The sequence below is a fragment of the Grammomys surdaster genome, unplaced genomic scaffold (genome assembly GCF_004785775.1).
Source record: "Grammomys surdaster isolate TR1022 unplaced genomic scaffold, NIH_TR_1.0 126131, whole genome shotgun sequence".
In the NCBI taxonomy this organism is placed as follows: Eukaryota; Metazoa; Chordata; class Mammalia; order Rodentia; family Muridae; genus Grammomys; species Grammomys surdaster.
The window spans coordinates 5,020,686-5,046,053 of NW_021620939.1; the positions used below are offsets into that span (position 1 = coordinate 5,020,686).

The 25,368-nt window shown below is 41.8% G+C and overlaps 1 protein-coding gene across 1 annotated transcript in view; it reads right to left on the reverse strand.

Annotated features, from left to right (window-relative positions):
- The window catches only part of Rad54l2 (RAD54 like 2), a 99,391-nt gene that overhangs the window by 56,041 nt on the left and 17,982 nt on the right, over positions 1 to 25,368 (reverse strand). Inside the window, exon 2 of the mRNA XM_028756631.1 lies at positions 5,553 to 5,743. Coding sequence (XP_028612464.1) covers positions 5,553 to 5,691 — 139 coding nt within the window. The 5' untranslated portion in view covers positions 5,692 to 5,743. The remainder of the gene's footprint in view (positions 1 to 5,552; positions 5,744 to 25,368) is intronic.

Sequence of the window (25,368 nt, forward strand, 5' to 3'; positions counted from 1 at the left end):
TTCGGTGTCATAAAGGGACATTAGCGCCTGCACTCGTCTGTTGTTTAAAAGGGCCTGACTACCCTCCAAGGCTCTTCTTTTTTTGTTGTTGTTGTTTTTTTTGTTTTTGGTTTTTTCGAGACAGGGTTTCTCTGTGTAGTCCTGGCTGGCCTCGAACTCAGAAATCCGCCTGCCTCTGCCTCCCAAGTGCTGGGATTAAAGGCGTGCGCCACCACCGCCCGGCTTTCCAAGGCTCTTCTTACTCAATGTTTCTGCAGTTTTTTGTTTGCATATTTTGAAACAGGTAGCCCTGGCTGGCCTAGAAGTCACTACATTATGTTGGGTTGGCCTTGAACTCACAGAGTTCTGCCTCCATCCTGGGGTGCTGGAATTAAAAGTGTGCACCAGTATGACAGGCCCATTTGCTAACTCCTTTTGTTCCTAAAAACATGCCCATTCTTCCCTACTTTCATCTTGAATCAGAAAACACATATAAATCTCAAAATAATTATGTTGAGTAAATGAAGTGGAACTGGTAGAAAGAATATAGAATGCAATATACTATGTGCTTCCGTTTATAAAAAGATTCTAGAAAGCGGCGCTGGGAAGATGGCTTGGTGAGCTAGAACTGGCTGTGAGAATGAGGACTGGAGTTTGAATTCCCAGCACCTGTGTAAAAAGCTGGACCCAGTGAGGCTTACCTGTAACTTTAGTGTTAGAGGGACTAACAGATAAATCCTGGGGGCTTGCTGGCCAGCCAATCTAGCCAGAATGAGGAGCACTTGGATACAGTGAGGGACCTTTAAATTTTAAGGTAGAAAACAATAGTAAAAGCCCAACCCAATACACAGGCCTGCCCCTCCCCTCCTCTGTCACAGACACATATACACAAATTAATAATTTATGACAAAAAGCAGGAATTTCTGAAATCTCTCCTTCCAGGTACAGTTTTGTTTGGGGGACTTTTTGTTTTTTCTTTTCTTTTTTAAAAGACATATTTTATGTATATGAGTACACTGTAGCTGTCTTCAGACACACTAAAAGAGGGCATCAGATCCTATTACAGATGATTTTGAGTCACCATGTGGTTGCCCAAGCCCTTGACTTTTTGTTTTTTAATTTTTAGATTTATTTTATATTACAAGTATCCTGTATGTATGTGCACCACGTGCATGCCGGCTGCCATAGGAGGTCAGAAGAGGTCTTCGGACCACCTGGAACTGGAGCTACAGACAGTTGTGACATGACAACTTTCCAGCCCTTTTTGGAAGACTTTTGGAGGATCGAAACACAAAAGACTGAGTCTAAGACCCTGTGCATGCAAAATAGTCTACCACTGAGCTCTCATACTTAGCCCTTTCTTATTTGTTGTTTTTTCAAAACAGGTCTCACTACATTGATCAGGCTGGCTTCAAACTCATACCAATCCTCACTCCTTAGCCTCCAAAATTCTAGAATTACAAGTACAGGGAGCTGCCATTCCCTAGTAGAACTTTCATCTGTCCCGTGGTGCTTGGAACTGAACCCAGGGCCTTCTACACATGCAGGCTAGGCAACGTGATATTCATGCACAGTCCTCTCTGATGTAACACTTCCTACCCCATCCCGTGAGGTAGAGGAGTTAGCAGTTCCCAGGGTCTCACTATCTAGCCAGGCTGGCCTCAAGGTTCTTGTGCCTCAGCCTCCTTAGAACTGAGAATAAAACCAAACCCACCCATGTTGCTTCTGGTTAAATTAACTCTGGAGCCCTCTGTACTTTTTCTGCTTCCAGCTACTTGAAGAGCATGATCTTTCCTGCACATTGTCGCTACTTACTTTTACTGACATGGTGAGATTTCAATAAGGGTCTGAAATCATTAACCCATGAGACCAAACTGTGGGGGCCAGCCAGATGGCTCAGTTGGTAAAGGTGTCAGGTGCCAAACTTGACCACCTGAGTTCAATCCCTGGGACCCACACTGTAAAAAAAGAATCAACTCTTACAAGTAGTCCTCTGATTTCCACATATACTTATAACAGAAGCATACACACACACACATGGATATATACAAAAACATATAAATATATATAATATATAAATATGTAAATTAATTCAGGATTTTAGCTGTCTCATTTTCATACCTCTTGTGTGATAGCTAATCTTAGATGCCACTTGATACAGCTAGGAAAGAGAGAACTTCAATTCAGAAATTGCCTCTATTAGACTGGCCTGTAGACAGCTTGCAGGACATTTTCTTGATTACTAATTAATATAAGTGGGTGCATCCCTAGGCAGGTAGACCTGGGCTGTATAAGAAAAGTAGCTGAGCACAAGCCTGGAAGAGAGCCAGCAGGCCTCTGTGGTTTCTGCATCAAGCTTCTGCTCTGACTCCCCTCAGTGACGAACTGTGACTTGGAAGTGTAAGTCAAATAAACATTTTACTTCCTGTTTGGCTCCTTTTGGTCATGGTGTTTATCACAGCAGTAGAAAAGCAAACTAGAACACCATGCCTATCTTATCCTAGACGATTCTGTCCCTTGATTTGTAACTATCTCACTATGATCTAGCCACAATGGGACTCATTGTTACTGATTCTAAATCAAGTTGATTCCTGAGGCCTTTCCTTGTTTGTTTGCCTAGAACACTTCATCCCTGATACTTCAAATTTCAAAGAGAACAAATAGAAGGGGACCACAAGAAAAGCAAAAAAGCAAACTTCCTGAAGAGGGTCAAAAGCCCAGAGATAGAGGAGACCAGCTTTCCCTATTCAGTAGTCTAAGATGAAGTGGTTCTGCCTCAGGCCAAAGGTAAAAGTCTTACTTTGTTGGATAGGAAGCAGCTCCCAGAAGGGACTAAGCATGTAGGTTAGAATTCCAGTGCCTTGATATGCCACGTAAAACAGATAAGAATCAAACGAAGGCAGGACTTGCCTAGCATTCCCACAGCCCTAAGCTGGACATCTAGTACCCCATCTCCCACAAAATGCAACAGAATTATAAAATACTCTAAAGAGATGCTGACAGATGCATCCAAGGCCTCTCAATTTTTTCTGCTAAGTGGATCCTAAAAAAAAAAAATTCCTCAATGTTCTCTTCTGCTAGAGATTATGGAGCATAATTAAAAACCACACAAGCCTTGACGTAATATTTGAAGAAATGTACCATTTTACCTTTTAGCAACAGAGTTTCACAATGTAGCCCCAGTTAGCCTTCAATACAGATCCTCCTGCCTCTGCCTCTAGAGTGTAGAGATTAGCCCCAGTTAGCCTTCAATACAGATCCTCCTGCCTCTGCCTCTAGAGTGTAGAGATTAAAGGTGTACATCTCTATGTCTGGTGCAAAGTAACTTTTGTTTTTTAACACAAAATGGACCTGAACCTTATACATGAGACTTAGGTATATGTGGACTCTGTTATCTGCACAGTTATTGGTTGGTGGGAGAGTTCATGCCTGGAAGAAAATGCCATAGTAAAGTCAGGTACAGAGGAATAGACTTATAATCCAATTTCTTACAAAGTTGAAGTAGGAGAAAGTCAAGTTTGAGGTCAGACTGAAATTTATGGAGACCCTGTCTCAAAAGGAAGGGAGGGAGGAGTGAAGAAGAAAGAGACAGAAGAAGGGACCGGGCAACGTTCCAAGAAGCTAGGGACACACACACACACGCACACGCACACACACACACATTAAAGGGAGATGTATACATATGCATATATTTGTGTATATGTGTCATACTCATCAGCAGCATCTAAAACCCATGTGAACTTCACAGGGTTCTAAGGGTGTCTACAAATACCAATCTGAGAACCGAGATGAGAAACAGGAAGTGTTGCAGATATCTACTCGGGAGTCGAAGGTTAAATAGAGAAGATGTGAGCAGTGTAATAAAGAGAAAATCTGACTCTGAACCACACAGCAGGTGTGAGGTTAGAGAGAATGAAAACGAAAGAATGTAACAGCAGAAAGAGGATTGCTGCTCAGGATTGGAATCTGAAGGGTGGAGCACACTTCCCTAGACTCCTTCAAAAAAGTGATGGTCTAGTGTAATGTTCAATTCTACAAAGTAGTAGAACAGTAGTCTGTTATCACCAAAAGCTTTCTCCTCAGTGAGTACTATAGGCCACGAAAGGTCAGAATTAACTGAAGGCCTAAGACCAACTAGATAACCTAACCATAGACTAAAGATCAAAAGAAAAGGTTTGTGGAAAGCTGGAAAGATGCCTGTGGGCAGTGCTTACTACTCAAGCATGACAAGTTGAGTTTGGATCCCCCAAACCCATGAAAAAAGACAGGCATGACAGTACTCATCTATAATCTCAGTGCGGAAGGTAGAGACAGGAGGATCCCTGGGGCTTATGGGCCAGCTTGTCTGGCTCAATCAATGAGAGATCTGTCTCAAAAAGAAGGTGAGGAGAACTGAGGAAGACACCCAATGTCAACTTTTAGCCTCCATGTATACACCTGAACACACACAAACACATGTACACACAAATATCAAAAGAGCTTCGATGGTCTGGTGGCACAGTCCTGGAATCTCATATGCTTGGGAGACTAAGGGAAGAGAATTTCAAGTTCAAGATCTGCCTGAACCAAGTTCAGTGCCAGCCTGGCAACTTTGTAAGACCCTGTCTGGAAACAAAATACAAAAAGTGGTGGGATATAGTTCAGTGATAAAGGGCTTTGCTACCAGGCAATGGCCATAGGTTCAATTCCCAGTGCCACAAAAGAGAAAGAAAGAAAGTTTCTATGCTATTTCAAAAATCAGATGTTAGCCTAGTGCACCTGAGGACTGCCAGTTTGAGGCCAGCCTGAGCTACAAAGTGAGACCCTGTCCAAAACAAACAAACAAACAAACAAACAAACAGGCTGAAAGTCAAAGGAAGCAGGGATGTAAAGGTAATCTGGGGGAAGCCTACTGGCCACAGAGATGCAGCTGCCTGCTAACTGGAGAAACTTACAAGTCACTGGCACTACAGAAGATTAACATTCTGGGACTGCCCATCTGTCTGAGAATCTCTATTCACATAATGCCTTCATTACAAACATACAAGCAGAATTTTAATTGTGATTTCAGGAAACTCACAGAACACTCACCAGCTATCACTATACTTGAGAGCTCACACTTCAAGACTGCAGATTTGGCACAGGGACTCTACCACAGACTTCTCCATCTCTGGATTTGAGCCTACCTTTCTGTCATAGATGGACTAAATGCTTATCTTTCTACCACTAAAACAAGGTTTCCTTGAGAGAACAACCATCCATCCTCTGAGAATGACCACAGAAGTTCTGTGGCCTTATCCTCAGCCTGTTCTTCTCACTACAAAATCCAACCAGAACCTCAGCATAAAACATACACTTACAACCCCAGAACTTAGAGAAGGATAAGGCAAGAAGATTACAGTAGTTCATAGTAAACCTGGTTTACAGTGAGTTCCAGGCCAGCCTCAGCTATACAGAGCAAGACTTTGTCTCAATACCCTCTAACCCCAGCCCTCCAAAAAAAAAAAAAAAAAACTAGAAATACCATGGTCTCCCAGGAAAAACTCCATAGAAGAAAGGATATGGCAATCTCTGTTACCAGTACAGGTACTTACCATCCAGCAGTCCTTCCTCGTCATCCCTCTCATGCTCCTCCACTGCCACCTCCTCCTCCTCCTCCTCCTCTTCCGCATCCTCCAGCTCCACGTCCGGGTCCAGGTCTGGATCGCTCCCTGAGGCGGATTCGTCTGACATGGCTCCCAGAAGTCCTCAGTGGGCATTACCGACTCATGTCCACAGTAGGGTCCTAAGAGGAGGTCAAGAGGCATCAGAATCACCAAAGTTTCACTTAGGAGTACAAGCTTTTCCAAGAAAAATATTACTGAAGAGGAATCCCTGGAGTTTTTTTTTTTTTTTTTTGGTTTTTCAAGACAGGGTTTCTTTGTGTAGTTCTGGCTTTCCTGGAACTCACTCTGTAGACCAGGCTAGCCTCGAACTCAGAAATCCACCTGTCTCTGCCTCCCAAGAGCTGGGATTAAAGGCGTGCGCCACCACTGCCTGGCTTCCCTGGAGCTTTTTAAAGCAAGGCAAAGTAACCAAATCCAAATCTCAATCTTCTATATGAGAATGTCACATACACACTTTGATGAGTTGCCCAGTTCAAGCATCTCAGGGCTACTTTGACAAGAAAATGACAGCCACAAAATAAAAACTGAGTGTCTTAGAATTCCCACTTGCTCATGCCTTCCTGCTGCTCCTTTCAGTTTGCTGAAAACCATCTCCTATGCCCATGCCTACCTGTCCACACGCAGACACACAGACGCACACTTGAGCACACATACACACACACACACACACACACACACACACACACACACTTATTTATAACCCCAGGCACTATTCCAGGTACAGCAAGAGCGTGAAGCCTGGCGAGTGCCAGGAGGAGCTGCTACTTTCCACTGGGTGTCAAGGAGATCCTCACTAAGCAGAGAGCAGAGGACACAGGAAGCCACACAGACACCTGGAAGTGTATACTTCAGGCAGAGTGAGCATCAAGGCAACTGGGAACACTCAGAATATAAGGAATGGGTCCTGTGTGGGATAGGGCGAATACAGCCCACAGGACACCACACAGATGGTGAGAAGTTGACTGTTGGCCATACTGTCACTCTGCCCAAGCTTGTAGGAAGCCTCATGTGAAGGCCTCAGTGGCCATGTCTGCTTTTAGGGTGTTCTCTACATCTTGGCCTAGTTCCAACCACATCTATCAAAAAGCTTTGCAAAGTGCCCTTTCTGAATTCCACTAGCCATACTAAACACTGTGACTCTTCCCTGAAGGGTACAGGCTACCTCCTAACCAACAGTGAACCTCCAGGGCAGGTATGTAAATGGAAATTATCTTTATACTGTGGGCATCCATTTGTCTGTATTCCCTGTCTACTTGCCAATCTGCTATGTCACATACCCTATATACCAAAACCATCTTTCTTGTCACCTACCTCTCTCTTTTTTCCTTCTCTTTCTTTCTTTATCCCTTCCCCATCCCCACAACTTTATTGTTAAATACAGACAGAGGGCATCTCTTTCCTCCTCCTTTTTTGCTTGATGTAGGGAATGGTTTGTTTTGTTGTTTGTTTGTTTGTTTTCAGACAGGGTCTAATGTAGCTCAGTGTGGTTTTCAACTGACAATGTAGCCAAGGCTATCCTTGAACTCCAGATCCTCATAGCTTCATCTCCCAAGCCCAAGGATTCTAGGTATGAATCATCACAACTGGCTTTAGAGAAAATTTCTAATTAGGACCTTTAGGTACCCAGGTGGTTATCATTCTAGGAAATAAGGATTAGAGCAATAGAGTAACAATCAAAGTGACAAGGAATAGGCTTCTACATACCCTCACTTAACATTAACTTAAACCAACCTCGGCAAAAAAAAAAAAAAAAAAAAAAAGAGAAAGAGAGAAAAGAAAGAAAAAGGAAAGAAAAAAAGGCTGAGTGAAGTGGCCCACACCTTTAATCCCAGCACACAAGCAAAGGCAGGTGGACCTTGTGGGTTCCAAGACAACCAGAGCTGCTGGGAGAGACTGTCTAAATAACAAGCAAACAAACAAAATACTACCTGAGCCCTCAAGCTCCTGACAGTAGCAAACATCAGTTCAATAGCCAAGTATTACATAAGACAGGAGATGCCAGCCTGGTCTACCTAAGTTTCAGACCAGCAAAGATTACACAGCAAGACCCCATGTCATCACTGCCATTACCATCCTCATCAACAGCAGCAGCAGCACAACAGCAAACAAAAAAACAAAACAAAACAAACAAAACAAAACAAAAAACAGGACACTTTAAATCAGAGCCAAGGTGGAGGGAGCATGGGGAAAGATGGATAGCAAGTATCACAGTTCAATAAGGTAATTAAAGTTCACAGTTTAGCACCAATTTTATTTCTAAAAGATGAAAAAGGGAATTTCAAAGGCTCTTAATACAAGGAAAGAACACTTTTTGAAGAAGGGGGAAAGGCTAACTCCTTGATTTGATCATTACACATTGCATAAATGTATCAAATTATCACACAGCCACATAAATATGTACAATTATGTGTGGATGTTTTCAAAGTAAAAATGATATCAAGACCATTAGATGAATACAATAGAAAGTGACTGAATTCTCAGAGAATATCAATTTTTTTCTTTTACTCATTCTTCCATAGGCCACTAAATTTTTGTTAGAGATGACATAATGAACACTATTCTCAGCTCCAACTGAGAACTGTACCAACTACTTAAGAGGATTGCTGATTTTCAAAAAGGTCACAAATGGATAACTGAGAGATAGTTTAGTCAGAAAGGAATGTTTGTCCTGCAAGCACAGGACCTGAGTTTGATCCCCCAAACTCTTGATTTTAAACAAACCAACAAACGTAGTAGAGCATGGTGGTAGTACTTGTAATCCCAGTGCTAGAGAGGCAGATAGACCCTGGGACTCTCTAGCCAGCCTAGCTGGCTTGGTGAGTTTCAATCCAGTGAGACACTGTCTCAAAAAAAGGTGGCTAATACTTGAGAAACAACACTCAAGGTTGTACCCCCGCCTGTATCCAGGCACACATACACACTTGAATGCAAGGCCTCTATTCATAAAGCAGAACATTGCTGGAGAGCCCACATTAAAATCACACCATCACTGGGCTAGTCCATGACATGTCAAAGGTGTACAGTAAGGGTAGCACATGTTCCTGTCTACATGAAAGAAATCTTTCTACTAGCCATGCTGGCACGTGAATAAGTACCAGCACTTAGAAGATGCAGAATTGGACTGGTGAGATGGCTCAGTGGTTAAGAGCACTGATTGCTCTTCCAGAGGTCATGAGTTCAAATCCCAGCAACCACATGGTGGCTAACAACCATCTGTAATGATATCTGAAGCCCTCTTGTGGGGTGTCTGAAGACAGCTACAGTGTGCTTACATATAATAAATAAATAAAAATTAAAAAAGTAATAATATTAGAAGATGCAGAATTGCTAAATTTGAGACCAGCTTAGGATACAAACAAAACCCTGATTTAGAAAGAGCATCTTTTTCATTGCATGACTTCATTATCTCTGGAGACTCTGAAGCCTTTGAATAGTATTAAATTTTCTGAAATGACCTCAGTGCAATTCCACAACAAGTGCATGTGACTTCATTAAAAACATAAATACTAGGACCCCTGCCTGCCACCACATGGTGCGTGGGGGACAGAGGATACCCAGACAGCCAAGGCACCACTTAGATGAGCAAGTGTGGAGAGATACGAGAGAAAGAAGCAGAATGATGTGTACATGGTGAAGGAGGAACTAAAGACTCAAGGGTGGTAAGAACAGTCTGATGTGAGTAGCCTGCACTGCCATATGAGGCCACGGTGAGGACCTGGCCTGAGCTGCTGCAGAGGACCATGTCTAGTGGGGGATCTGTGTCAATGTTCTTCAGTTCTTGACCCATGTTATCACCAAAGGCCATGCTGACTCCCTAGTCTGGACTGCTGCCTGGGACCATGTTAATGTCCAAGGGCTTTAAAGAGCCAGCCCCACCCCTTAACAGCTGCATCAGTCCAGAGAATAGCTTTACAACTCACCTAGACAGCAAGGTTGAGCTGGCCGGGGTGACATGGCCAGTGACATGGTGCAGGAGAGCTGGCCCTGTCCCTTGCTGGTTGTGGCATTCAGGTGAGCTGGCCCCACTTCCTCACTGGGGCAGTGCTGAAGACCTGGCCCCAGTGGCATGAGCACCAGAAGAACTGGCTGGCTGGCTGGCTGGCCAACTCAGCTACCACCCATGCCCAGATCTAGGGCTTGGAGTTGGCCCAACCCAACACCTACCCCATCTATGAGCTGCTTGAGATCCTAAGGGGCTAATCCTACAGAACCAACGCTGCAGGATCTCCATGACACAGGACAACAGCAGAATATCCAAGGAGTCCAGGTGAGGATCCAGTACTGACAGAGTAACAGAAGCCAGAGGCCTTGAAACAGAGCAATGACTCACTGCAAGTAAAGCTGTTTGGTCAAAAGGGTGTGCTGTGTCACACAGCATGATACACCATAGCTTCCACAGTGAGATGGTCTTTATTAGTTTTATTTTTTGTTGTCTTTTGGAGGGGGAGGTTGCAAGGGCAAAGGGCAAATATGAAGGGATGGGGAGGTGAGTGGGAATGGGGTACATAGTGTGAAACGCAAAAAAAATCAATAAAAAGTTAATGTATATAAACACTACATATACATACACACAACTATATATGCACACATATAAAATATAAACATAACCCTGGATTTAATAATTTACAAGGGAACATTCAGTCTATAGCATTGAGCAACACCACATAAGAAAACCCACTAGTCAAAGAATTCACATAATTCAAAGACAAGGGAAGAGTCTAGTACATGTCATAGCAATCTGTCCAGCCCACTAGAAGCCCACTATGGATCACTAGTTACCTCAAAACCTTTTCATACACGATAAGGACACTGCTCTGATCACTCCTGCTGTGTATTTCAAACTCCTGCTAGGCTTGAATAGCCTTTTGAGTGAACACCAGTTACTTGAAAACACTAAGATACAATCATGGCAGCCACAAAGCTAAACTGACACACTTGACATATTTTACTTCAAAACAGAATAAGACTTTTGGCAAATTGGATCGTAAAAGAAAATAAGAAAGAAGAGTAAACAAATACACTCAAGACTCCCAGTAGCAGGGCCATGATAGACAACTAATTTTCTAGAGGCAATGAAGTGGGGTAATACCCAGGGAAACAGACACAGTAAAACAGACACAGTAAAAACATTAGAGATGTATTTATAAAAGTTAGTGAAGATTCCAAACCACAGCTCTGGAAGATAACCAGCCACATGACTTTAGGGTGGGCTGTTCTCACTCAGCTTCAACCACCCTTCTTATTCCAGCCTAGGAGAGAGAGGAACCTACATCAGTCCTCAAGGTATCATCCCGATTCTAAAACAGCAGTTCTCAAAGAGTGATCCAGAGGCTTGGAGTCAGCCACAAAGTCAAACTATGCACAATTTACAAAGTCATTCAAAGTGCAAAACATACCAACAATTTTTGGATAAATAAATATAGAATGGTCCTTGACACATGTTCAAATTCTATACCACAGCTAACTTTTAAGAAACCACTACTTAGGGCTAGAGAGATGGCTCAGCAGTTAAGAGCACTGCCTGCTGCTCTTGAAGAGGTCCTGAGTTCAATTCTCAGCAACTACATGGTGGCTCACAACCATCTGCAATGGGATCCGATGCCCTCTTCTGGTGTGTCTGAAGACTTCGACAGTGTACTCACATACATATAATTCTTTAAAAAGGAACTTAAAAAAGAAAAAGAAAAAAAGAAACCACTACTTAAGGTGGTGGAGGCAGACCTTTTAATCCCAGCACTTCAGAGGTAGAGACAGGCAGATCTCTGGATTCAAGGCCAGCCCTGGTCTACCGAGTTCCAGGACAGCCAGGGCTGTACAAAGAAACCCTGTTTCAAAATACCACCAAAACAAAAAACAAACAAACAAAACCCCCACCATTACTTGTCAGAATCCACACATTAAGACTCTTCCCTTTCCACGCTTATTTCTATAGAGCCTATGCCCTTCCATGATGCAAATGCCAACAACAAAGTATTTAGATACAAAGAACCAAGAATTTAGCTGTTTCTCTTTAGCTAGACACTTTCAAATGTGCAAAATAATTAAGCTCTTCTAGTTTTAGTTAGTTTGTTTGTTTTAGAAAAGAAATTTTTCACTTAAAATGTTATGAGTTGGAAGCATTTTAATGAATTGCAGCATAAAACTCTGGGAAACCACTAGGAGAAACTAGTCAAGGACATATTTCATTCTCTACACAATCATGGCCACAGGGAAAAAGCAGCAGAGAGGAAGACATGACAACAGGGGTCAAGAAGATATGATATAAATCTAGACTCTGAAAATTTCTCACATAGCCGGGTTTGGTAATGCACACCTTGAGTTCCAACTCTTGAGGAAGAGGCAGGTGGATTTCTGGGTTCAGGTCAGTCTGGTTTATAAAGTGAGTTTCAGGCCAACCAAAGCTATATAGTGAGACCCTGCCTCAAAACAAAACAAAAACAATGCTCACATTAGATACACATTAAAACACCAGGCCAGCCAAGTACAGATCTCATATTCATAATCTCTGCTCTTGGCTGAAGCAGGAAGACGGCCTAGAATACCCAGTGAGTTTGAAGCTAGCCTAAGCTATGTAGGAAGTCTGTCTCAGAAAACTCTCCATGACCCCCTGTAACTCCAGGTCCAGGGGCTCTAATGATCTCTTCTGGCTTCCATGGGCATCAGGTATGCACACTAATGTATATACATACATACATGCAGGCCAAAAAAAATCACAAATAAATAAGATAAAATCTAAAAAGGACTGCGGTAGGAAGTCTATATGAATCCTTTAGTAAAATAAATAAAAGTCAGTGATTTTTGAATTGATACTAATCATATAAAGCATCAATTTAAAACTTTTTGTGCCGGGCAGTGGTGGCGCACGCCTTTAATTCCAGCACTTGGGAGGCAGAGGCAGGCGGATTTCTGAGTTCGAGTGCCCTTTTCCTGGACAGTATTTTTGTCTATAGATGAATTAAGGCAATTCTTGCCTAGTGGGTATCTCCCCACAACTGGAGCATCTCCATTGATGCTCAATTTCTTCTTTGAACCAAGAAGGGAGTGTATCAGAAGCAGATATGTCTCTAGTCAAATGATCTTTAATAATGAAATGGCCTTAAATGTCCTATTCTGTGGACCTCTGAAGCTTTGAAAACTATCTATGCAAAGTATATCTGATCTGTTACACCTTAACTATTCTTAGTCATTTCTATTTGAGTCAACTGATAGCTCTGCCAAGACAGGGTAAGAAGTCCTTCATAATTCTGCTTTACAAAAGTCTGTCAGATGATCCTAGGCCAGAAGGCTGAAGACTGATGCTCTAACATTTTGAGGAATGAGAGACTGTCCAGGTAGTCATCCATCTCTACATACAAATTGGTTAAGTTGTATGGAAGCTATGTTTTGTGCTTCTATATTTTCAGGTAATATTTGAGTTGTTCTCATCCTTCTAACGGGTTAAAGACTGGTTGTAGTCTCATAGTCAACTCAAGCTGTTTAGCATTGAAAGATGATACAGATTTGAGAGGATGATTTTCAGATGTAATACAAGCAAAAACCAGGATATAATTCAGGTATAGAATTGTAAGCTTTTTAAGTTAGGATAGAAAGTAGAGTGCTTTATCTAAATTGACAAAATTGATGGACTGGGTATTAAATGTGTCTTATACTTGAGAATTTGCATGATTGTAATGGTTGTACTCAATTTATATCTGAAAGAAAAAGCCTTTTAATTGGACAAAAAGGGAGAAATGTTGTGGGTTGCCCTGGTGCTGTTGTATTCTGATGTTAATTCTGCTTCCTCAAGAGGGGCTGCCCCAAAAAGGAGTGGACCAAGTACTCAGGTGATTTCATGTGAAATTTCTCCCCATTTTAACTAGTCAAATAAAGGCTAGAGTCTGTGATCAGGCAGTGGAAGGGAAAGGTGGGGCTGGAGGTTTTAGAGAGTAGGGGACGAGAGGGAGAGAGAGGAAGAAGACAGAGGAAGAGGAGGTGGAAGGAAGATGGAGCAGAACCACACGGCCCAGAGAAGCTGCCAGTAGCGAGGGATCTCCTAGCTCAGGAATTGAGTAGTGTAGTGGTGAATCTGCCCAATCTAGGCGTGCAGCTTGTAAATATTGTAAGTTGTTTGAGTTGTGTGTTTTTGCACAGTTTACTGGGGCTGGAGATTTACTGCAAAATGGATGTCTGAGTTTGAGGCCTACCAGGTCTACAGAGCAAGTTCCATACAGCCAGGGCTACATAGAGAGACCCTGTCTCAAAAACAAACAAACAAACAAACAACCTTAAGAAACAAATGGTGGCGCATGCCTTTAATCCCAGCACTTGGGAGGCAGAGGCAGGCAGATTTCTGAGTTTGAGGCCGGCCTGGTCTACAGAGTGAGTTCCAGGACAGCCAGGGCTACTCAGAGAAACCCTGTCTCGAAAAACAAAAGCAAAACAAAACAAACAAACAAACAAAAAAACAAGAAACAAACGACAGGAGAATTTAGTAGTAAAAGAAATAGCCCCTTTTTTGGAGGCAGTTTCTCATTATGTAGCCCAGGCTGATCTCAAACTGGCAATTCTTTTCAAAGAATACTGACCATTATGACTCGCACCTATAATCTCAGCACTCAGGCAGCTGAGGCAAGTAAACTGCTACTCCAACGCTAGTCTAATCTTTCAGATTCAAAAATAAATCAATAAAATTAGAAAAAAATGGCAACAAAGAAAAAATATTTTTCTGTTCCTAGGTTTAAGCACTTTAGCCAGCATAAACATACCTTATTTCAAAGTACAGATTTGAAATATTAGTTGTCTCCTCTGCTGAGTATAACCACTGGAAACACTTCCTTTCCTTTCAGACTTTCCTGCCTTGGGGCTTAAAAAGGTTAACCAAGTCTCTTGGTGTCCCCACACATGGACAGGCTATCCTCTGGCTAAGAGATGGGTCTATTTCTTTTACCCTGAGCCCAGCAGGAATTAGACAAGAGTCTCACTTGGGTTGTTTCTGAAAGGCTCTAGGCATGATCAGTGACACAAATAAATGGCATCCCACAAGCAGGAAGAAATTGAATTCATCAGCTTCCTTTCCTTTGTAGAGATGTGACCCAGATCTAAGGAGTCTAAGGAGACTTATATAATTTGCCTAGATTACAAATGTCACTATTATTTTATGGACAAGTTAATTCTAATCCAGGCTCTCCTTTCCTCTGGATTCATTCATATATTTTGACTTATTCTTTCTCCTCCCTCCCTAATCCCCCACTCAGGCTAGATATATAAACCTGTCCAATATACCTATATCTGGCCTAACAACAGACATAAATACTCAAGAAACCAGTGACACTCACTATAAGATTTGAAAGAAAATGGAGACTTTGCCTAATGTTAACATAATGGAGAAGAGAGATGCTATTCTTTCATATTGATCCTGTAAGTTCTCTGAGGAAAAGTATTGCAGGATAGACAAAACCTGCTCCATGAATTTTGGAAGTAAAAGGAGTTGTAGAGCCAGCAGCAATGGCTCACACCTTTAATCCCAGCACTAAGGATACTGAAGCAGGCAGATCTCTATATAAGTTTGAGGCCAGCCTGGTCTACAGAGTGATTTCCAAGACAGTCAGAGCTGTTACACAGAGGAACCCTGTCTTGGAGAAGGTACTGCAGGAAAACTCAGTTTTGAGAGGGCTGTAGGTCTGGGAATAATCCCGTAGATAAAAGCACCTGCTGCTGAGCCCAACAAATAACTTTGATCTCTGGGATTCACATCTCAGAAAGAGATAACTAACTCCATAAGCTGTCTTCCAACCCACACTAGCAGGCATATACATACACTTGTGCACACACACATTAAATAAATAAATTAATAATATGTGATTTTTAAAAGAAATCTTTTAAGGGCTGGAGAGATGGCTCAGTGGTTAAGAGCATTGACTGTTTTTCTAGAGGTCCTGAGTTCAATTCCCAGCAACTGCATGGTGGCTCACAACCATCTGCAATGGGATCTGATGCCCTCTTCTGGTGTGTCTGAAGAGAGCAATGATGAATACATAAAATAAATAAATCTTGGGGGGGAAAAAGAATTTAAAAAAAACTTTTAAAGGAGCCATTTATTGCCTGTGTTGTGGTATACACCATTAATCACAGTGCTCAGGAGGCAGAGGCAGGTGGACCTCCATGAGCTCTGGTCTACAGAGTGAGTGCATCATAATGAGACCCTGGGGGTGGCGGGGGTGGGGTGAGAGGGGTTACCAAAGATGAAAACAGCTTTTGTATGTAGCTGCATGTAGAAAGTCATGTGAATCCCACCTCAATTCACTTAGAGTACACAGAGATAAGGCCAAACTTGATTGGGCCAAATGAAGAATAATGACATTCAAAGTAGTTCACAAAGGACACTGTCACAGTCATAAGAACAAAGAACACACACACACAAACAAAAAGAACAAAGAACAAAGGTTGAATAACTTGAGAAAATATCTTAAAGAAATGGGTAGCTGGTAGCCAGGGCTAGAAATATAGCTGAGTCGGCAAAGTGCTTGCCTAATCCATACGAGGCTCTGGGTTCAATCCTCAGCACCACATAAATCTAGGCAGAGTGGCAGTCCTGCACTCCCACACCTGGAAGTAAGATAATCACAAATTCAAGGTCATCTTCAGCATCTCAGAGAGTTCAAGACCAGCCTACATTGTATGAGATCCTCTCTCAGGAAATTAAAAACTAAAAAGCTTGATACTAACTATAAACCTAGTCAAAAATCTAAGAGTCCCTCTGCTGGGGAATGAGGAGGGAACATGGCTAGGGTAGTTGTAGGAAAATCTACTACTGTTGTTTTGCTAAACAGACATTTATCAAATTTATATCCACTGAAAATCGTTGCTCTTAGGCTTTGCAGTGGGCCTCACTTACACAGTGGTCTATACTTGGCCAACACTCAAGAAACAGTGACTGTTGAATGCTCAGCCATAAATAAAATACCTCTGTCACCATCTCCAAAGTTCATGGGACATCAAAGAAGATGAAATAGAAATCATTAAGAACTGGAGAAGCATGCCCTGAAATGCCACTCTGGCTATGACTGACCTTGTACTCACAGCATCACAGCAGCTGTGGCCACCTCCACAAGATGGGGCCTACCAACATTCCATCAGGGATAAGGAAGGACCCACGAGGCCCCATCCTCACTCAGGAGCTATTGGAAGCAGTTAGTGGCTGCTGGGAAAGGAAAGGTCATTGTCTTCAGCAATGTAACCACTGGTAAGTTGCCCATGCTCCAGTAAAGAACCCCTAATTGAAGCTCATGTAAGCAACCCTAAACCCAGTGGGTCAGAAAAAAACAAAACAAAAACCATGAAACTAGGAGGGAGAGTTATTAGGAAGGGAGACAATCAGCAGCAGGAGTTGGGGAGGGAGAAGGGTGGGTATTGGGGTGCATATGATCAAAATGCTTTCTATAGATGTGTAAAACTGTCAAAGAATACATTTCAAAAGGGGAAGCTGTGGAGGGCAAGTCAGTAAGGCACTTGTCACACAAACACCCTAGCACCCAAGAAAGTAAGTCAGGTGCAGCAGCACATACCTGTATCCCCAACACTGGGGAGTGGAGACAGGAGAATCCTCAGAGGTTGACTGGCAGCTAATCCAGCCACACGTCAGAGTTTCATTAAGAAACTCTGTCTCAGCCGGGCGGTGGTGGTGCATGCCTTTAATCCCAGCACTTGGGAGGCAGAGGCAGAGGCAGGCAGATTTCTGAGCTCAAGGCCAGCTTGGTCTACAGAGTGAGTTCCGGGACAGCCCGGGCTATACAGAGAAACCCTGTCTCGAAAAACTAAAAAAAAAAGAAAGAAAGAAAAGAAAGAAAAACCAAAAACAAACAAACAAACAAAAAAAAGAAACTCTGTCTCAACAATTAAGATGAAAAAGCAATTGAGATACCCAATCTCAGCCTCCAGCATGAACATGGACAGCTCCACACACATTAACACACATGAGCACATGCAACACACATGCACACATGAACACGTGTACACATACACACACACACACACACACACAAAGGATGGAGGGTTAAGTGGCTAACAATTATTTTAGAGAAAGACTAACGAAAAGGAAGAGCGAAAGGCTAGCAATTTATTCAATCCAAAACCTTTTTGTATAAAGATGCTGTGCCAGGCACTGGGAGGTAGACAGGTACATGCTTCATAGATGAAAATGCAGATGTAGAACAAGAAGCAAAGAGTCTGTGTTCCCAAAGCAGAAACAATCAACAAGAAGTCATTTGGGGGCCACTAAAGCAGCCAGCATCATTTTAATAAATACCAAATTACATCTAATCATAATACAAAATCATATCCTTAATAGAAAAATGAAAAACAATACTATTGCCCTACTAGGGAATTATAACTCAGTCTCTTCCCTCTTACACTAAACAGCTGCCTGAATATACTCACACTCTCGTCTGGTCCCCTAGGCACCCAAAGATACACTAGATATGAATATCCTAGTACAGTTTAAACATCGTCTGGAAGGACATGGTGGCACGTATCTGCAATCTCAGGACTTAGGAGGCTAAGGTAGGAGGATCAGGTTTGAGTCCAGCCTAGACTACATAGCAAGACTCTTTTTAAAAGGGGGGTGGGGCTGTATAGCTCTTTGGTACAGTCCTTCACCTTCAAAGCTCCCAGATTCAACCCCCAGCCCAGGATAGTAACATCTGGCTGAGAGTGCTAGTACGTGCCTATAATTAAAGTATGTGGGAGGCTGAGGCAGGGGAATGGGCAGCCTTGACTACACAGAGACTCTGTCTCAAAAAAAAAAAAAAAAAAAAAAAAACCAGCAACAATACAAAAAGAGTATCCTGAACCTACTTCTGAGTTAAGTGTTCACTAGGTCAACCTACAATTGACAGCAGCCATATATAGGACAGCAGAGTTAAAGAGTGAACTGCAGGGCAAGAGACAGCTGAGTGAGTAAAGGCACCTGCCGCCATGCCTGAAGACCTGAGTTTGAACCCCAGAACCCAAACAGTAGAAGAACAAGTCCTAAGTTGTCTTTTGACTTGCACACATGAGCGCACACACAGGGTCATACACATACACACACACAATGGCACAGAGGAGAAGTGAAACACTAGACACAACTTACAAAAAACTTCCAGGCCTACTTTGGAAAAAGAGGCTTAATGAGATACAATACCTCATCACTCAGTCAACAGACAGTCATTAAACACTCTTGTGACCTCTTCTCAAATATACATTTTCCCAGCACTGCAACCAAAATAAAAATATCTATCCAAAAATTAGAGGGGGTATGAGGGATGGGGAAAGGGCAGGAGGGCAAGCTAATTGATCCTCCCACTCACCACGGCACCACTCATAGTTACATAATAGTGAGGCTGAACAAAAGGCCCAGTAAGTCAATGGTGATAATGAAAGAGTATAACAAACCCAAGGATATTGACCAGTGGCTCAGTAGGGAAAGGCCAGGTTGGCTGGCCAGAGTAACCAAAGGATCCACCTCTCTCCATAGCCCCAGCACTTAAGACTTCAGGAAAATGCCACCATACCCAAACTTTTAACAAGGATTCTTGGAATCAAATTCATATCCTCTTGCAAGATATCTTGCATGGTAAGCACTTAACCAAATGAGCTATCTCCCCAGCTTCTGGACTTTACCACTTTTATAGTAAAAAAAATATAGGCATCAAAAAATTATATTTTAGATAGTATGGTGGCATACAAATGAAATCTCAGCACTTGGTGAGGCAAGAGGAGTGTAGAGGCAAGAGGATCAAGTGTGCAAGGCCAACTGGCTCCTTTGATGAGAACATCATGGTAGAATGACATGGAGGATGACAACTGTTTACCACATTATAGCCAGAAAAACACAGAAGGTCAAATAGGAAATGCCAATGCCAAGCAAGACACAACTTCCACCAATCCACTTCTTGCAACTAGGTTGAACCCCCCAATAATCTGTTCAGACTTTTACTTTAATTTTAATGATTTATTATTATTTTATGTGCATTAATGTTTTATCTGCACGTATGTCTGTGTGAGGTGTTAGAATCCCTGAAATTGGAATTACAGAGAGTTGTGAACTGCCATGTGGGTGCTGGGCATTGAACCCAGATCCTCTGGAGGAATACCCAGTTCTCTTAACTGCTGAGCCACCTCTCTCCAGCCACATTGTTCAGATTTTTAACTCAACTTTAAGGAGGCTGAGGCAGGAATATTAACAGTTTAAGGCCAGACTGAGGAAAACTATCTCTAACTAAAAACAAAAATTAAAAAGTCATTTGAAGGCTAGTGATTTGAGGGCTAGAGATATGTTTTTAAGTTTAAATTACTGTGCTTAAAAAATCTATAAAACAACAATGCCTCGAATCTGTAAGGCCACTTGCCCAAGAACAGATAAACTAGTATGTGAGCCCCACTTTGCCAGGGACAGATAACATCCTAAAATGCTGAGGGCTATTCATGTAAGATAGCAAGCCTCATGTTTTCACTTCTGTAAACAAGGCTGGTTGCCCCAAGTGCTGCACAGAATGTGCTTGATCACATGTAGGCAGGAGATATGTAGGCAGGAAATACATCTAAATGTGTGCTTGCTCCCAATTAGATGAAGGCTGAAAGTTACATAGCCTTGTATAGAGTTGTCTTCCCCCACACACACACACCTTTTTTCGAGACAGGGTTTCTCTGTATATAGTTCTGGCTATCCTGGAACTCACTCTGTAGATCAGGCTGACCTCAAACTCAGAAATCAGCCTGCCTCTGCCTCCCAAGTGCTGGGATTAAAGGCATGTGCCACCACTGCCCAGCAAGTTTGTCTTTATAAGTACCTGACTAATGTAGGTCATGGCCATTCTTCAGGTATCGACCTGTCCAGCATACATTATCCTGGCTAGTATTTAATAAAGCTTGGTTTAAATTTACTTCAAAAATAATGGTAGTGATCTTATTCTCACCCAGTGGGGTTAACAGTGAGATGGCTCAGTAGGTAAAAAGGAACTTGCCACCAAGATCAATGAGTTTGATCCCCAGAACTATATGGTAGGAGAAAAACAACCTGCAAATTGTTCTCTGATTAATATGCACACACATATAAACACACACATAAATTAATACATACATAATGCAATATTTTTTTTTATTTTTTTTTGGTGCTTTGAGACAGGGTTTCTCTGTGTAGTCCTGGCTGTCCCGGAACTCAACTCTGTAGACTAGACTAGGCTGGCCTCGAACTCAGAAATCCACCTGCCTCTGCCTCCCAAAGGCTGAGATTAAAGGCGTGCACCACCACTGCCCGGCACAATAATTTTTAAAAGTAATAATAATTTGGAGCTGGAGAGCTGGCTCAGTGGTCTGTTCTTCTAGGAGCCAGGTTTGATCTCCAGCACCTATACAACAGCTCATAGCTGTCTACAGTTCCATCCTTAGGGGGGTACAATGCCATCTTCTGGCTTCTGTGGGCACAAAACAAGCATATGGTGCACAAACATACATACAAGCAAACACTCCCATGCATAAAATAAAATAACTAAAAGCAGAACAATAACTTGATCCATCAACAGATTAAAACACTGGTTAGATCAGAACTTCATGAGCCAATCATCTCCAGAAATGCCCTTATAGATATAATCAAAGATATGCTAGATAACTCTTAATCTAATCAAACTGAAGGCTAAAATTAACCATAAAGACAGGGGAAAAGGCTATTGAACAGGAATCTGGAACAACTAGTCAGCCTTCCAACCAATCTGAGTTTTAAGTATTCATTTACCTATACTGCTCAAAACATGAGGTAAACTAAAGTAGCCCCACAGTGAGTGATGCACCATGTTGCCCAACAGCAAATGCAAAGTATCTCCAATATAGGTCTTAAGCTTTCCTCAGACAAAGCCTTGCTAAAATGATCAACTCATAATCCCAAAGTACAATCAAGAAAAAGCAAACAGGAATACAAATTAGGGTAAGACCCTTACAATCTACGGATGACAGAGCTGTGTTAAAGGAGATGAGCTACACAACTATCTCAAAGAATGCTTAAAAACACTTCCATAAAATTCAAAACCCAGGGAGCTCTGAAAAATAGCTTAGTCCTAGAGGACTTCCCTAGCACATGCAAAGCTCTGGGTTCAAACCTCACTAAATAAAAAGTGGAGGAAGTGGCAAAAATAAATTAAAAGGTATATTCAAGAAGTGGGGTACAGGTGCGTGGCAACTCTGTGCATGACAATGCTGTTTCCTTTTCTCTTTTGAGACAGGGTTTCTTGGTGTAACTCTGGCTACCTGGAACTCACTCTGTAGACCAGAGATACGCCTGCTTCTGTCTTCTAAGTGCTGGGATTAGAGGTATGTGCCACCACCTCCACCTGGCCTGGTTGCTGTTTCTACAAACAGAATTTTAAAGATTGTAAACAAAATTAATTTTCTTAATTATAAATTTAGCTCATTCTGATACATGACCACCCGTCTCTGAATGGGCCTTACAAAGTCCAGGCTGACCTTGAGCTTACTTTAGAGACAAGGATCCTAAACTACACCAGTCTAAAATGGCAAAGAGTAAGTGCAAGACACCAACAAGACTAGATTGAAAACATCGAAAACATAAATAATGTTTATGTTAAGCCAAGGGGAGTTTACAGAAGCAGCAAGAGTTAAATGCTTTGTCTACATTAGGAGTCAAGATTACTCATGACAGGCTAGCAAGGTAAAGAAATATAACCTATAGAAAAGATCCTAGGGGCTGGAGAGATGGCTCAGTGGTTAAGAGCACTGGCTGCTCTTCCAGGAGGATCCAGGTTCAATTCCCAGCACCACATGGCAGCTCACACCTGTCTATAACTCTAGTTCCAAGGGAATCTAACACCCTTATGCAGACATATATGCAGCCAAAACACTAATGAACCTAAAAAAATAAAATTATTAAAAAAAAAAGATCCTAGCTGGGCGGTGGTGGCACACACCTTTAATCCCAGCACTTGGGGAGGCAGAAGGCAGAGGCAGGCAGATTTCTGAGTTCGAGGCCAGCCTGGTCTACAGAGTGAGTTCCAGGACAGTCAGGGCTACACAGAGAAACCCTATCTTGAAAAACCTAAAAAAAAAAAAAAAAAAAGATCCTAACTCCCCAAAAGAAGAAAGAAAGGAAGGAAGGAAGGAAGGAAGGAAGGAAGGAAGGAAGGAAGGAAGGGGAAACAGGGACGTCATTAGATCTCTTCATTCTGCATCAACTACAATGTAGAAATTATAGATGTGAAAGAGTCACACTTTTCACTTGAATAGATTATTTTGTTGGTGGTGGCTACTATTCAGGCTGGTTTCTTTTAATGAATAACTGCCTGTATATATTTGGCAAAGTATTCTTTGCAGGTCATTTAGATTATCTAGAATAATAACAGAAGTGAACCTGAGCTACTAGAGACTATCTTAAATGGGAGAACAGGGCCAGCAACATGGCTATCTTAGTTATTTTCCGCAATGCTGTAATAAAATACTGACAAAAGAAATTTAAAGAGGAGGGAATTATTTTAGCTCACAGTTCAAGGATATAGTCCTTGGTTGCTGGAAGTCCTGGTAGCAGGAGCTCTCAGCAACTGGTTATTTTGATTCCCCTGACAGGAATCAGAAAACAAGAACTGCAGGAATGCATGTAGCTACAGCCTTGGGAATGGTGACACCCACAGTTGACATACTTTGCCTCCTCGGTTAATACAACCAAGCTAATTCCCTATAAGCAGACCTAGAGATCCTTCTCCAAAGAGACGTAAGATTCGGACAAATTTACATTTAATACTAAACATCACTATGGCTCAACCAGGAAAGGTACCTGCCTACCTGCCAACCTGAGTTTGATTCGCTGAAGCCAAGAATCTGTATAAAGTTAGAAGAAGAGAACCAACTCCTGTACGAAGTTTTTTATCTTCATACCTGTACTATGATGTATGTACTATTTGCATGTGCAAAAACACACGCATACAACATAACCACACATATACACATACATTTTTTAAAAAATTAAATAAAAAGGAAAGGATTTGGAAGGACTGGTACACGCAATTACATTAATCAGTGACTTCACCCTAATCTGAGCAGGCAAGACAAAGCTGGTAAGGTACATAAAGAAAACTACCAATATCTAAAACAAATCATTCTGCCAAAAAAGTATTAACCTGTTTAGGAAAGAAAAGAAGAGGGAGGGAGAGAGGGAAGGAGGGAGGGAGGGGTAGGAAGGAAGGAAGGAAAGAAAGAGGGATGTCATTAGATCCTTTTTTCGGTGTGTTCATGGTGAATAAATTGTCTTTTCTTTTTCCTTTTACTATAAAAGCCAACAAACAAAACAAAAAGCCCTATAGGGACTGTAGAGAGGGTTCAGTGGCTTAGGTTTGGTTCCCAGCACCCATATGATGGCACACAGCCACCTGTAAACAGGGGATCTGATGCCCTCTTCTGGCACCAAGAGTACATGTAATTTTTAAAGAAAAAAGGCCAGGCAGAGTGGTACACGTAACTAGTGTTTAAATGGTGTATTTAATCCCCACACTTGGGAGGCAGAGGTGGGTGGATGAATCGTTCTGAGTTTAAAGCTGGCCTGTTCTACATAGCTAATTTCAAGCTAGTCGGGGTTAAATAACAAAACCCTGTCTCAAAAACAAAACAAAATATTTTGTGTTTTTATGGGTTTCATGTATGTATTCCTGAAATAATTTGTAGTTTTTCATATGTATGTATATATGCATACATATTTTTCTTATTGGATTTTTGTTTGCCTGTTTGTTTGCTTTCTAGAGAGAGAAAGAAACGGTGTGGAGCTGGGTGATACGGAGATAGGAGACATCTAGGAGGAGTCAGGAGAGGGGAAGCCATAATCAGAAAGTGTTTTTGTTTTTTTTTTTTTTTGGTTTTTCGAGACAGGGTTTCTCTGTGTAGCCCTGGCTGTCCTGGAACTCACTCTGTAGACCAGGCTGGCCTCGAACTCAGAAATCCACCTGCCTCTGCCTCCCAAGTGCTGGGATTAAAGGCGTGCGCCACCACCGCCCGGCAGAAAGTGTTGTATAAAATTTTTTTCAATTAAAAATTTTTTTAAAAAGAAATGAATAACATAGTAACTATATAAAAGTGCTATTTTATCTTTACACAGGTATGCTTTACTTATGAAGTCATCAGGGATGATTTCTTTGACTAAAATTTAGCCATACTACATTTTTACAAGCACCCTATTTCTTAGGCTGTGCCTGTGCCTGCTTTTACTCACATCCACATGCAGTGATCAACTACGGTTGGCATGTGCCAACAAGGTTCTATTACAGAAGCCATTGTTAGTCAATGATGCCCTGGGGGTTATAGTCTCCAAAAAAAAAAAAAAAAAAAAAAAGACGTGTTCATCATTCAAGTTAAAGTCAATCTTAAAAAGCTTCTGAATTGTCCACGCTAATACAGTATCGCTTTATGTAAGTATTCCTGCAGGTATATAAAGAAAAGGCAATTCCAGAAGAATTTAATATTCAGAAATTAAACTACTTGTGTTGTTTGCTGCTTCGATCAATACAGTAATTTTATGAACATTCCAGTCTGTAAGCAGTTCCTACTCCCCTTCATCAATTCTAGTAGGTCAATATTTCTCTGTATATGAGTCAATAATTCTCTATAGGCCTCAATTATCTTTTATTTTTCCTACAGAATAATAACCAACCACAACACTACCTAACCACATAAACAGTTTCTCCAGCCAGTTCTCAAGAAGTTATTATTATCACCTGTAATCCCAGGAGTTAGGAGG